The sequence below is a fragment of the Manihot esculenta genome, chromosome 13 (assembly GCF_001659605.2).
Source record: "Manihot esculenta cultivar AM560-2 chromosome 13, M.esculenta_v8, whole genome shotgun sequence".
Classification (NCBI taxonomy): Eukaryota; Viridiplantae; Streptophyta; class Magnoliopsida; order Malpighiales; family Euphorbiaceae; genus Manihot; species Manihot esculenta.
Window position 1 is genome coordinate 1,874,390 of NC_035173.2, and position 13,863 is coordinate 1,888,252.

Consider the following 13,863-nt stretch of genomic DNA (forward strand, 5'->3'; position numbering starts at 1 on the left):
CCGTCGTAGTTAGATTGGTGTACTCCTTTCTCTAAGCTTCTGCCCTTTCAAGTGTTGCGATCCCAATGATGGCGGCGGTGCGATCTCGATCTCACCTTTTCTGTTCACTACCATGGAAGCTAGGCTCTTTAGGCTCCCGTTACGCTTTCTCTTCATCAACCGTGGGATCCATCAGCAGTAACAAAGGTATACTGGACCTAAACGAGGTTGAGAAGGTTCTCAGCGATGTGAGAGCGGACGACGTGAAAATCATACCGGTCGGAAAGCACTGTAATTGGGCGGATTATATGGTGTTCGCCACTGGTAGGTCTACCTGGCACGTCAAAAACATCGCTCAGGCGCTTATTTACAAGGCAGGTTCGTTTGCTCATTTGATTTTGAAATTCATTTTACACCTCTAATTCCAAATTGTCTTGCTTCTCGCGAAATTGTGGTGGAACTGTTTATTTGTTGGTGTTTGGTTATGGTTTCTTTGGTGCCTAAGGATGAATTTTTGTATAGATTGGAAATTTTTTTATGTTGCTCATTTATTCGCGTATTTGTAAGACCAGGCTAAGGAAAAGCAGAAAGGAGCTCAGCGGATGATGCTTCCAAGCGTGGAAGGACAAGAGGGAGGAAAGTGGATTGTCATTGATTCTGGTTTGTTCTGCACTCTATAACGCTAATTAGTTTTGTTCCTTAAAGGATTTTGCATAATCTCACGTTCTTATCTAATAGTCTTTAATTACCCAAGTTGGGTTACAAGGCAGTTCAAATTGCCTGAGTTTTTCTGGAATTAATTCCAGATTCTGGTGTTCTGATGAAATTTATGGTATTTATGTTCCATGTTGTTACTTTAATCATCCTTTTCGTTTCTGTATTTTCTTTAGGCAAGGTGATAGTTCATGCTCTTGATGAGAAGGCCCGAGCTTATTACAATTTGGAAGATCTTTGGACTTCTGACACTCCCCCAAAAGAATCAGTTAAGGTAAATGATAAATTGAACCAAATGATATGGTCTTAGTTGGATCACTTGTTTTTATACAAAAGAAATTGAGGAATGAAGAAATATAAGATTGAGTCTTTAGTTCCATTTTTCGTTGTCTTTCTGGCGTTAAAATAATGGACTTTTAGGGAGTAGCCATCATATGTTATAATATGGATTCCTTAGTGTGCCGCCATGACTGGGATTTTTGGAGATTTCTTATTCCCTTTATGTGATGTTCTTCCCTCTGAAATCCCAAGTTGCTGCATACAAATATGATGTAGATTATGAAGGTGACTCTATGGGGAAGTTATATTTTAAAATAGTTGTCATTTTCTGTCCTCACACCATTGTCCTTTTATTACAATGTAGATTCAAAAGTCTATTATGTGAAGACAAGGTAAACGAGAGAAGATACATCTACTTATCACATATTAGTATCCAACATAATGTTCTGTTTAAATTACTTATGACTATCCTTAATCAAACAGTGCCTGTTGCACAAACAAGCATTTAATTTGATCAGAAATCCAAGATGATTTTGGAAATTAAGTTTAAAGTTCTTATGTACGATATTCCAGGAAAAAAAAAACACTTATATTTGTTGAAGAATGTTGTTATTTTGAGCTAGCTATTGCTGTCTACATTTATATCTACCATTTTTTTTCTCTTTTGAATTTGTTAACCTGTTAAGTTTCAATTACTTTTTTGATTAGGGAGTGTGAAGTGAGAAATAGTATTCTGAATGTTCCTGGTTCAATAGTACAGAATGCTCATGGCTGCTAAGTTGTAAACTAGAATGGATGCCAATAATAATACAATGGTCTTATTTATGCATATTGTCGTTGTCTGGGCTTGAGGTGTTTTATGCCTGTGGTATGGTTTGTGTCTTGGTGCTTGGTTTTGAATCACTTCCTATATTTTGCCAAAGAGCTTTTAAACATTTTAATTTGAAGTTATTTTGCCACAATATGCGTCTAACACATTATTGACTACCATGAATGCATACCTTGTCCTATCATGTTTTTTTTTTTCATGGGGATTATTCTGGTTTATGTGGTTTCATTTTATGTTTTGTGTGTAGAATATCCAGGAAAACAACAGGAACTTAATTTTTACCATTATTTTTGTCTGTTCAGGATTTAGAGAAAGCATTTGTGAAGATTCGTCCCAAGAATAATTCAAAAAGACCAGCACAAAATCGTGCCTAAGCCTAAACAAATAGTTACATGACCAGATGACTCGATATCTGCTGATTTAGTTTTCACTGAAGTTTTCTTTTCTTCATTACATGTGAACTTGTACATTGTTATCTTGTGAATGCTCATCTGCAGTTATGCTGCCTGTTATTTTATATAGGGATAATTGCATAAAAATTACCATTTGTTTTGACTCTTTTCTCAAATATGATCCTGTGATTTAACTTATAACAAAAAGAATTTTCTTTGAGACTTTTCTCTCTAACATTATTAATAAATACTGAAAGTGGCATTTAAAAATCTGTAAATTATATTTTAATCCTTAAAGTGTTGGACAATATATAATTTAATTGATATATTTTTAAATTTAGTTATAAATTTTTATTTTATTGTAAAATAATTTTTTAAGTTATAATTCATTTCTATATTCTTATAAGTTGGTTTGTAAATATTATAATTGCTTACAAATAAGTATTTATATTTTTTTTACAAATTAATTTTTCATATTCATTAAATTTAATGTATTATATTTGACAATCAATTAATAAAATAAAAATTAAATAAAAAATTTTGACACAATAAGCCTTTATATTCAAGCCAAAAGAATTTATTTTTGTCTAATTTTTCATTTTTTAATAATTTTTTTATTTAATTAAGATAAAAAGAAAATGACATTTCTTCTTTTAATAATGTTAGTTATAGTTGTTTTTAGTTTACTTATTACTAAAAATAAAATAAAATAAAATATATATATTAAAATTTTTATTTTATTATAATAATATATTATATTAAAATGTTATAAAAAAATTAAAAAATTACATACGAAATGATAGGAAATTAAAAAGTTATATATACATTGTAACAATAAAGATAATAAATGAAATTATGGATAAGTAATTAGTAATATTATTAAATATGAAAATATAATTTAAAAATAAAAATAAGATATATTATTTGGCATAAATATACAAATATAGGAGTGATACATGACATAATTATGTGAACTCATTTATCCATTTCTACATAATCTATTTTAGAATCTAATTTTATAAATATATCTAAATATATAGATTTGTGATAATATGAAAAATATGATTTAATTGAAATACAAACCGTGAAAATTAAACGAATACGAATCCGATTTAATATCCGAATTCATTTTAAATCTACAGTTTAGTTTTATATATTTTAATTAATAATTTATATAAAAAGTATTTTTTATTAAAAAAATATTTTAATTTTAATTTTTTAAATGATAATATAGAAAAAAGTTTATAAATATTATTATAAAATATATGTTTATATTAAATTAACTATTCATATAAACAGGTTTCAATAATGGTACTTATATATAAAACATGAATCTGATTTAAACCCGCAACATATATTATTTTTTAAATTTGAATCTATTTTAAATTTAATTAAAATTATTCAAATTGAGTTTGATTATATCAAATATTTAAAATTATTTGATCCGTTGCCACTCCTATTTCAATTTGTTATCAATGTGAGACTTTTCTTTCTAATATTACTAATGAGTGTTGATGTAACGATTAAAAATCAATTAAAACTGATTTTTAGTTTAAATAAATTACAATTTATGACTAATATTTAATTATTTTGAAAGAATAAAACTCAATTTGTTAATATAAGGCTTTTTTATTACAAATTAAAATAGAAAATCCTACTAAAAATATGTGAAATTAGAAGGCATTTAAAAAAAAAAAAACAAAGAAAATTATTATTATTATTAAGAATCAGATAGCTTTGTAATTATCTTTATTCTAATTATTATTCATTCTTGTGTGAATATAGACACGTGACACAATCTGTACATACCAAAATCAGCAAACCATAGTGTATCAAATTTGAATCTAATGCTCCTAACTTTCGTGCTCCCGGAAGAAAACTGAAATAAACAATGTATTTTTTAATTCTTCCCCTTTGTTATATTGAATTTGTTAATGTAAATGTTTTTAAAGAAATTTTTTTAGGGGTTGTGAATCTGAATTATGATAAAAATTGGTGTATGTACTTTGATTCTCAATGATTAAGATTGGTAATTAACTAGTAAAAATCGGTCTTAAATACTTTCAAAATCAATCATGGGAAAGAAAAAGGAAATAATAAAAAATAACATCCAACCTTGTGCAAACTGAAAAAGGAAAGAATTTAAAAATAAAATTGAAATCCATGTAATAGAAGAATACCAATCCACGTAGGAAAAGGATTCATTTGTTTGCGTATAAAATGAGGCAAATTCTGATAAATCCCTCACCTAACTGGTTCGTTTGTTCTTATTTGATTTTGAAATTCGTTCTTCTCCTTTAATTCCCAATTGTCTTGCTTCTTGAGAAATTGTGGTGGAGCTTTTTCTTCGCGTATTTGCAATTCTGATCGTGCTTTCAACCATCCGCTCAATGGCTCCATTAAGTCCACATAAAAACATAAAGAAATGCAGAAAAAAGAATCAGCATCATTGGTTTAAGCATGTTCCTAAAGAATTGGTGACAGAGATTCTTGCTCGAGTTGCCTCTTTATCCGTCACTGATCTCATCAATGCCAAAACAAGTTGCAAAGAGTTTTTTGAAGCAGCATCAGAAGATTATGTCTTTGAGCATGTGAATATCACTTCTTTCCCTGTCATCCCATGGTGGATCAACCATGGAGCTTCTTCTTTCTTGGAAAGGTGCAAGAAGAGTGAAAATCCAGAAGCTTTATTTAGACAAGGAATGATAGATTATTTCAGCACATTAAAACATGATTCTGGACTAAAATTCTTGAAGAAAGCAGCCAGTAAAGGGCATGTGGAAGCTACATATGTCTATGGTATAATACTTGTATGCTATGGTGGCAAACATCAAAATAAAGGAGTGAAGTTACTGTCTGATTTGAAAAGATCAAAATCTAGTTTCATTATTACAGAATGCAGAAGAAAAGTGCAAAAGATTGTGCGGATGATGTGGGTGAAGAATTACATAGTTGGAATTGGACAAACAGAAGAAAAAGAAAAGTTCCTGAAGAAGAGGAAATCATGCAATTGTTGCAATACAAAGGCACTGTGTTCTTTGGCCGGTGATCAAACGAGAAACTATTCAAGATGGAAATCTGATGAAGATTTTGAAGATGACCATTTTTCATGCGATTCTTGTTTATGGGATCTTGAAGCAATGAAGTTTTGTAAGATGCTAAGAACAGGAAGCTATAGATGAATTAGGATGGTGTTTTAGTAATTTTGATGAGTTAATATATTTTCAACGTTATATTTTTATAAATAAATTATTAAAAATTATTTTAAAATATATATTAAGTTAAATATAAAATAATAAATTATTAGTTTTAAATTGTATTTTTTTGTCTTATATAAATAAATTAATTTTTATAATCTATGAAATTTATTTTTTTATCATTGTAGAAAATTACCAATTTTTTTTATCTAGCTAATAATTTCCTGTTATATTTGTACCTATATTATAAATAAATCATGAATATATATAAATTATAATTTCATCTTATAAATTAATTAAAAGAAATAATAAATTAATAAAAAATAAAGTATAAATTTTGTAACTATGAAAACTAACAAACAAAAGCATACATTATTGATTTATTAATACATTTTCTTATTTATATATTTAAATATATTTTAATAAAATAATTATTTTAGTAGTTAACTAAAAATAAAAAAGAAACAAGCCATCGAAATAAAATTAACAATATTTAAATTTATATGATATTCATTATTTTATAAATATAAAATTATAAAGAGTAAATTTCATTTTTCATTAATTTTTTAAAAAGCGACGAAATTAAGAAAATGAATGTTCATTCTTTTTTTCTTTTTGGAAAAAAAAATCTTAAATATGTAAGAGGAATGACTTTTTTCTTTTAAAATTTATGTAGACTTTAATTTCAAATTTATGTCGACAAAAATTTATACTTAAAATTTAATTTCAAAAATATAAATTTAAATATTTAAAAATTTTTCATTGAATCTTCTTTCGGAAAGAATTTTGTCGACCGGTTTCTAAATCGCGGGTGTTCATTGGAACAGGCCTAATAATTGGTGTCCATCAGTTGAGTGAAATCCACAAAGTACCCTTAGAACTTAAAAATATCACGACTTTGCCATCCAGTTGCAATTGCGTGCCTGTGAACGGCTGCTTCAAGCTCAATGGTTGCGTGGTGAAATAGTCACAAATCCAAATCCATTAACTAAGTAGTGCACAGGCGCTGACCTCGTTTCCTCCTTTCCATTGCCAAAACAACAGTGTTTCTCTGGCTGCTTCTATTTCTAACTCTCCTCCTCTTCTCCAAGCCTGCTCCTCTTTCATTCTTCGGAGGCCCTGTGCAGCTTTCGTCATGGCTGCTTCTGTTGCTGGATCCAACGTCGTTGCCTTCATATCCGCCAATTTCGGAAGTTCCGGTGACCGCAGATTTGGTCAGTTCCGTCAATGGTCTCCGATTACTACGGGAGTCAGGCAACTCCAACCTGGCATTGACTACAGTGTGTATCGAGGAAATGTTTTGCTTCCTCTGGTATTTTGTTTTTCTTCTCTTCTATAGTTTTTTGAAAAAGGGTTTTGAATGAGAGTAGTAGTTTTACTATGGTGTTGCTGATTTGGAATTTGCGGATCCGTCGAAGATTTTTAAAACTTTTGAGTGGTGGTTCTAGCAAATTTTGTAATAGAAAAAACTCTATTTGTAGATGATTTGGCAATGATATATAGTTGATTCATTGATTGTGATTGCACATACAGGCATAAGAACTCAGGTTGCTAATGCTGAAGCAGCAAGCGCCGAGGCAACTCACAAGGTGGAAGCGCCTGTTGGTGTAGTGACTGGAGCTTCTAGAGGTATTGCTAAAGCAGTTGCCTTATTCTTGGGAAAAGCTGGTTGTAAGGTCAGTGAAGTTCCCTTATTTCAGAGCTCTTCGCTTTGGTGTTTTAGTTGAAATGCTTCTTACTCAACTGCATTGTTGTAGTGCCGGAAGTAGTTATTTGTTTGTTTATTTATCTATGTACAAAATAGGCATATGCAGAAAATCATCATCTCTGTGCATTGTAATTTTCAAATGTTTGAAGTTTGAATGCCTTTTAATAGTGTGGTAAAAAGTTATTTGCTAATATGGAGTTATGCTTGCCATTGTGTTTTATCTGGTTTCTTGAAGATGGACTTAATACTGAATTTTCTTGCTGTTAGTTCATTATATTCTGAATAGTTTTCTAAAGTCTTCATTGCACATTACTGTTATTAACTGTATTCTGAATATTGTAAAGTTTAATGTGTATTTATTAATTTTTTATTACTTCTAAATTCGTTATTCATAAAATTTATATGTTGCCAAGCTTAAAATTGAATTTGCTATTACAGGTGTTGGTAAATTATGCTAGGTCATCAAAAGAGGCTGAGGAAGTTTCCAAAGAGGTGAATGACCATTCTTGAGAAGTTCATATAATTACCTGTGTGGGATTGGTTATAATCCTGGTCACTAGTCTATCCAAAAATATAAAGGACTTCCTTTATTTAATTTATTGTTTCTTATTTAATTACAGATTTCTCATTCTGTTCTTTTGCCATGTCCTCCTTCGCTTAAACTCATTGAAAACTTCTCCAGAAGTTGAAGAATAAGGAAAAATGAAAAATAACACTCATGTATTCAGGATGAAATTGTCATGGACCATAATTGACTTGCTTTTATTCGTGCTCTGTCCCAGTTGTTGTACTGCCACAAAAAGGGAAAAAACCTTCACTTCTTGTATATGCTGTTGACATCTCTCATATATATTTTTGGTAACGGCAATGTTGCTAATTCATACTGCATGTTTGAAACAATTACTGACTTTCTATGCGTATATCTTGCAGATTGAGGCTTATGGTTAGGCTCTCACTTTGGGGGTGATGTTTCAAAAGAAGCTGATGTGGAATCAATGATGAAAACTGTAAGTGAATGTACCTTATGTTGGTTTAATTTATGAAATTAATTAATTACGGTGTGCTTCATGATTTGTTTCATTATCGGATCCACAGGCTATTGATGCATGGGGAACAGTTGATGTACTAGTCAATAATGCAGGTGAAAACAGCATACTCTATTTCTCATTATTTATTGCTTTCTTTTTGGTTGCCCTAATTTTTTTTTTACCTTGGTTTCAGGAATAACACAAGATACATTGTTGATGAGAATGAAGAAATCTCAGTGGCAGGAGGTTATTGATCTGAATCTCACAGGTGTTTTCCTTTGCACACAGGTACTTGCATTAAGACCCAACTAATTGTTCTATTGGATATGTGAGTTCTCCTACTTGATCTGAGGTAATGCATTCTTTGCAGGCAGCAGCCAAAATTATGATGAAGAAGAAAAAGGTAAGATCACATGCCTATCTTAAGTTCATTGATTTTCCTTGTTTTTGGCAAATTAGGCTTTGATTTCTTCACTAAAACCCAATTAATACTGTTCTGTGCCTTTCTCTTTGCATGTTTGTAGTTATTCCATTCTTCCATGCTGTCTTTCCTATTGTCAATTCTTCTTCTTAAATAATTATTGATAGCTTTGGACTCTCTCTCAAAAGGAAACTTACAAACTTTGGAACATTTCTCCAATTCATTTCTCCAATTCCATAGTAGTTTCAATTGGTGCTTTAAGTGTGAAAGCAAGGCGGACTTTGAGATTGGATCAGTAACATACTTAAAGCCGGTAATTTGCAGAAATTAAATGAAAAGAAAAAGGAAATTCCTCAAAGTTCAGCTGAGATAGAAATAGACTTTTGTCTTTGCCTCCATTGATCTCTGTTTACAATCTAATGCTTTCAACTCCTAATGTTATATGGGTTTCATAGGGAAGGATCATTAACATATCATCCGTTGTGGGTTTGGTTGGCAATGTTGGGCAAGCCAACTACAGTGCTGCAAAGGCAGGAGTTATTGGATTGACAAAGAATGTTGCAAAAGAATATGCAAGCAGAAATATTAACGTGAGTTTTAATAATTTTAATCTTTGTGTTTTGGTGTTTTGACACATTCCAGGATTTATGCAGTCAGTGTGACTTTATGTACATTAGCGCTAATGAATATATTTTCTAGGTAAATGCTGTTGCCCCTGGATTCATTGCATCTGATATGACAGCCAAACTTGGGGCCGATATTGAGAAGAAAATCTTGGAGTCAGTCCCCTTAGGTGAATTACAAGATCATAAAATAAAAAATTTCTCATTATTTTTATTCTCATGACGAGTCATTTCGCTTATTTTAAGAACTTTTTGAAAGTCACATCAAGTCTTCCTAGTTAGGATTTTCATGAGTTGACAAATTTGAATGAAATATTTCATAAAACAATTGACACTATCATTCATTATGCATTCAGGAAGGTATGGCCAACCAGGGGAGGATGCAGGATTGGTAGAATTCCTGGCTATTAGTCCTGCTGCCAGCTACATCACTGGACAGGTTTAGAATCTTTCTGTTTTTCTTTCTATTTTTGAATATTTAACCAGTAGGATTATAGCCCAAAGTTCTTCCATTTAACTCTTTGTTGGGGTTGCCTTTATCATGCTAAGGCACTAAGCTTGGGCATGGCTTATCTTGGCATTGGTTTGACTTCGCCTTGTGCTGTCTTCATTACAGCAGGAAGTAATGCACTATTTGAAAAAGACTCAACTTAGTAATTATATTTAATTATTTATTATACAATTAGGAGATTTAGATTTCTATTTTTAGGATTTTTTTTTATTATTTAGGAATATTCATAGTTATATTAGGTTTAGCATTTTGTAGCTAGAAAGTCTGTGTGATTTGTAATTCCTAATTAGCATTTGATTTTGGACTACTAATCCTAATGTTAGTTAAACTCCTAATCCTAATTAGGTATAGCATTTTGGGTTCCTAATCTCCACATATTTTTGTGGACTTTTGGTACGATATTACTATTGAAAATTTAATATGTTAAGTCCCCTGGATATGGATCGCATCACAGGTCTGTTAACAGTGAAATCAAAGTCTAAGGATAACGAAACATAATGTAATTTTTTTTACCAATTGTTGCTGTAGTGAGCTCATGAAAGGAGCTCTCACCTTTTTGAACTTGTTAAGAGAGGCTTCTGATCTCAAAAAAAGATGAAAGAAAATTTTGCTTAGTTTTATGGATTCAATCTCAACAATTTATAATGCTGGGTGTTACAAGCAGACTAGAAGTCTTACGGAAAGATAGAAATTAATCGACATAAGAAATCTAAAGCTGGAAAGACTTTGAAAGCTACTCAAAATAATTCAGTTAAGAAGTCTAAGCAAAATAGAATTTGAAAGCTATCGAAAGTGTTTTTTGATAACTTTGAAGGTTATCAAAATAGTGTTGCCGTTACTCATTCTTTCTCTTGTACGTGGTCCCTACAAAAGGGTCCATAACATCACTCCCCCTGGATATTGAGCTTGTACTCAAGCTCAAAATGTGGATAAGCTAAGTTGCATCAGTTTCGGGCAGTCCTTGCCACTGTACGAGGATTTCCCCAACACCCCTGTTAAGTCGAGAGCATAATACTTTCAACGGAGTAGGCACCACTTTCCCGTCAATTATGTTGGGCAAATTTGGTATGATCTGCGGAGGAGTCCTTTTATGAGCTTTCAACAAGGAAACATAGAAGACATCATGTAACTTATTAGTTGATGGTAGCTCTAGCTTATAGGCTACTTCTCCAATGCACTGTAGAATTTGAAAGGAGTAGTTTGGAGAGAACTATGGAATGATAGGAGTAGTTTGGAGAGAACTATGGAATGATGTATTATAGCAGTATTCTGCCCAAGGTAGCCATGTGACCTTGTTTAGGTGTATCTCCTGCAAGGCAGCGGATTTACATTTCTATGGTACGGTTCACTTACATTTCTATGGTACGGTTCACCACCTCAATTTCCTCCGTTGGATTGGAGATGATAAGCAAAAATTTGGCCGTCCGATTTAGATGATAAGCAGAGGAAAATGCTAACTTAGTTCCACAAAGGCGAAATAATTTTCACCAAAAGTGATTGGTGAAAATAGTATCACGATCACCGACTCGGGTAACCCATGCAATTTAAAAGTATTCTCAAAGAAAACATGTGCAATACTCATTGCTGTATAAGGATGAGCAAGTGGAATAAAGTGAGCAAATTTGGAAAATGGTCAACCACCACTAGCAAAGAAGACTTCCCACCAGATTTAGGCAACCCATCCACAAAGTTCATTGATATGTCGGACCAGATTTGCTACCAAATTTGAGCAACCCATCCACAAAGTCCATTGATATGTCGGACCAGATTTGCTTCGGATTGTCCAATGGCTGAAGTAGACCAACTGGACTCAGATGCTCAGTTTCGTTTCGTTGACACACAATACAAGCAGCTATGAATCCTCGAACCATTGATTTCATCCCTTTCCAAAAAAAAATCCTGGTGGATGCGTTGTAGTGTCTTTTGTAAGACTTCATGCGTTCCATGATGAATACCAGCAATAACAGAAGATGTTAAGGGGATGTCGGGAGCAAATAGACTTTATTATGATAAAGAATGAGGCCACCTGCAACAGTCCAAGAAGCTGGCCTTTTGCCTTGTACAATTTGGTCCCGCAACTCCCGTAATTCAGCAGAGGTTGCAATCTCTTCGCGTACAGAATCAAATCAAGTGACAATGGGAAGTGAGATGGGACACTATAAGGCACTATCTTCGTCCAATGTTGTTGTGGAGATGTAGTAAGGCGTTGTTCGAGAAGGCACTTGAGGCTAAAATGATCCGTACGGATCAAGAATGATCTTTTCCAAAGTTAGGGCCGCCAATGCTGCACTGCCTTTGCCAATCCAATCAATTCTCGTTTATAGGCAGGTAATTTTAAGTGGCGATCTGCCAATTTGCAGCTGAAAAATGCCAATGGGTGCCCATCCTGCTGTAATACAGCTCCAATTCCTCCGCCGGAGGCATCACATTCTAACACAAATGCTTTGGCAAAGTCTGGTAATTGTAGGAAGGGAGCTTCGGAGAGAGCCTTTTTCAATCCTTGAAATGATTTTGTTGCTGCTTCACCACAAAAATGGATTCTTTCGCAAGAGTTGCGTCAAAGGGGCTGTTAAGATACCATAATCTCTTATGAATCGGCAATAATAGCCGGCCAGGCCCAAAAAACTCCTGAGAGCTTTGATGGATCTTGGTTCAGGCCATTCGATGAATTTTATTTCTATCGACTGATACTCTTGCACCTGTAATTACATGGCCCTAATACGCCACCAGCATTTCTCCAAATGAACACTTAGAGAGCTTAAGAAAAAGATGGTGAGCTCGTAATAATTCAAAGACGGTTTGGATGTGCGTGAGGTGCTCCTCCCAAGATGTACTGTAAATTAAAATATCATAAAAAAAAGGAGCACAAACTTATGTAGATGCTTCTTAAACACGTCGTTCATGAGAGCCTGAAATGTCGAAGGAGACCAAAAGGCATGGTTAAAAATTCAAAGTGACCTTGACGTGTGCCCTGAAGTTTGTACTATTGGGATGGGGAATTTATCCTTCACTGCCTTGGCATTCAATTCCCTATAATCCACACAAAATTTTCACAAAATTTTCACTAATCTTGTTTGGAAACTAACAACACTGGGGAGAGAGAGGAAATTTTCACTACTCATCTTGTTTGGGGACTAATAACACCGGAAAGAGAGAGGAAAATGGAGAGCGACTGGGTCGAATAATCCCCCGTTTCAGCGTGTCATCACACTGTTGCTCTATTTCATCTTTTTGTAGATGTGGATGGCTGTAGGGTCAAACCACCACCGGACCAGTATCAGGTAGAAGACAGATTCTATGGTCACGTGAGCGGATCGGAGGGAGACCCGCTGGCTGCTGGAATAAATCTGCAAATTTGTCGAGCAGGCTGCTCAATTCAGTTTGTCCCGGTGATGATACTGGTAGTGCATTTAGAATTGGTTTGGACAAAAGTTGTTGCCCCTGCAATGTAATTTTGTTCCCTGCAATTGCAAAATGCATTTCTAAAGTTGCAAAGTCCCAAAGAATGGGACCCAAAGTGGCCAGCCACTTAACTCCAAGAACTAAGTCAAAGCCTGCTAATGGAATCACAAAGAGATCAGTTGTAAAAAGGTGAGAATCGATACTCAAGTTTACTGCTTCACAAATGCCCATACTTGGCAGTCGGTCCCCATTGGCAATTGATACCTGCAACTTCCATTGTGGTTGAACTGGAAGATGTAACCTTCGAACAGCTGTTTCACTAATAAAGTTGTGGGTACTTCTCGAGTCTACCAATACCAATATTGTCGCATCACCCACTTTGGTTTGTACCTGCATTGTTTGGGAATGTTGCAACCCACATATAGCATGGAGGGAAATGGCTGGGTCTCCTGTCATCTCATGATCCACTTCCTTTTTGTGCTCCACTCAATCTTGAGATTTTTTTTAAATCATACATAATTAAAAGATTATTTATCAAATCATGCAGAATTTGAAAATATTTTTGACATTCTGTGTATCAAAAAAGCATATTCGACACCATTGGTGTCGAACTGCCACGGGAGCATATTGTTCTGCCACAAGAAGCATGTTCGACACCATTGGTGTCGAACTGCTACGGGAGCATATTGTTCAACACCATTGGTGTCGAACAATGAGGTTTCTGCCACAAGAGCTCATTGATCCCATGGTGGCATACGTGGCATATTCGGTCTAAGGTGC

At 33.5% G+C, this 13,863-nt stretch overlaps 2 protein-coding genes and 1 pseudogene across 3 annotated transcripts; all 3 read left to right on the forward strand.

Annotated features, from left to right (window-relative positions):
- LOC110629483 (protein Iojap-related, mitochondrial) lies at positions 1 to 2,356 on the forward strand. 2 transcript variants are annotated; one of them, XM_021776468.2, is made up of 4 exons: positions 1 to 353; positions 552 to 639; positions 870 to 967; positions 1,337 to 1,608. In XM_021776468.2, exons 1-4 carry the CDS (start codon positions 66 to 68, stop codon positions 1,355 to 1,357), a joined length of 495 nt encoding a protein of 164 aa, XP_021632160.1. In that variant the 5' UTR covers positions 1 to 65; the 3' UTR covers positions 1,358 to 1,608. The 2 variants fall into 2 exon arrangements, with proteins under 2 accessions (XP_021632160.1, XP_021632159.1); XM_021776467.2 differs by lacking the exon at positions 1,337 to 1,608 and adding an exon at positions 2,104 to 2,356 and having other exon boundaries at positions 2 to 353.
- Positions 2,357 to 4,311: 1,955 nt separating this feature from the next.
- LOC110630585 (putative F-box protein At1g67623) lies at positions 4,312 to 5,414 on the forward strand. Its single transcript, XM_021778132.2, has one exon. It carries the CDS (start codon positions 4,584 to 4,586, stop codon positions 5,373 to 5,375), a length of 792 nt encoding a protein of 263 aa, XP_021633824.1. The 5' UTR covers positions 4,312 to 4,583; the 3' UTR covers positions 5,376 to 5,414.
- Positions 5,415 to 6,348: 934 nt separating this feature from the next.
- Positions 6,349 to 10,161, forward strand: LOC110629120 (annotated as a pseudogene).
- Positions 10,162 to 13,863: the final 3,702 nt, after the last annotated feature.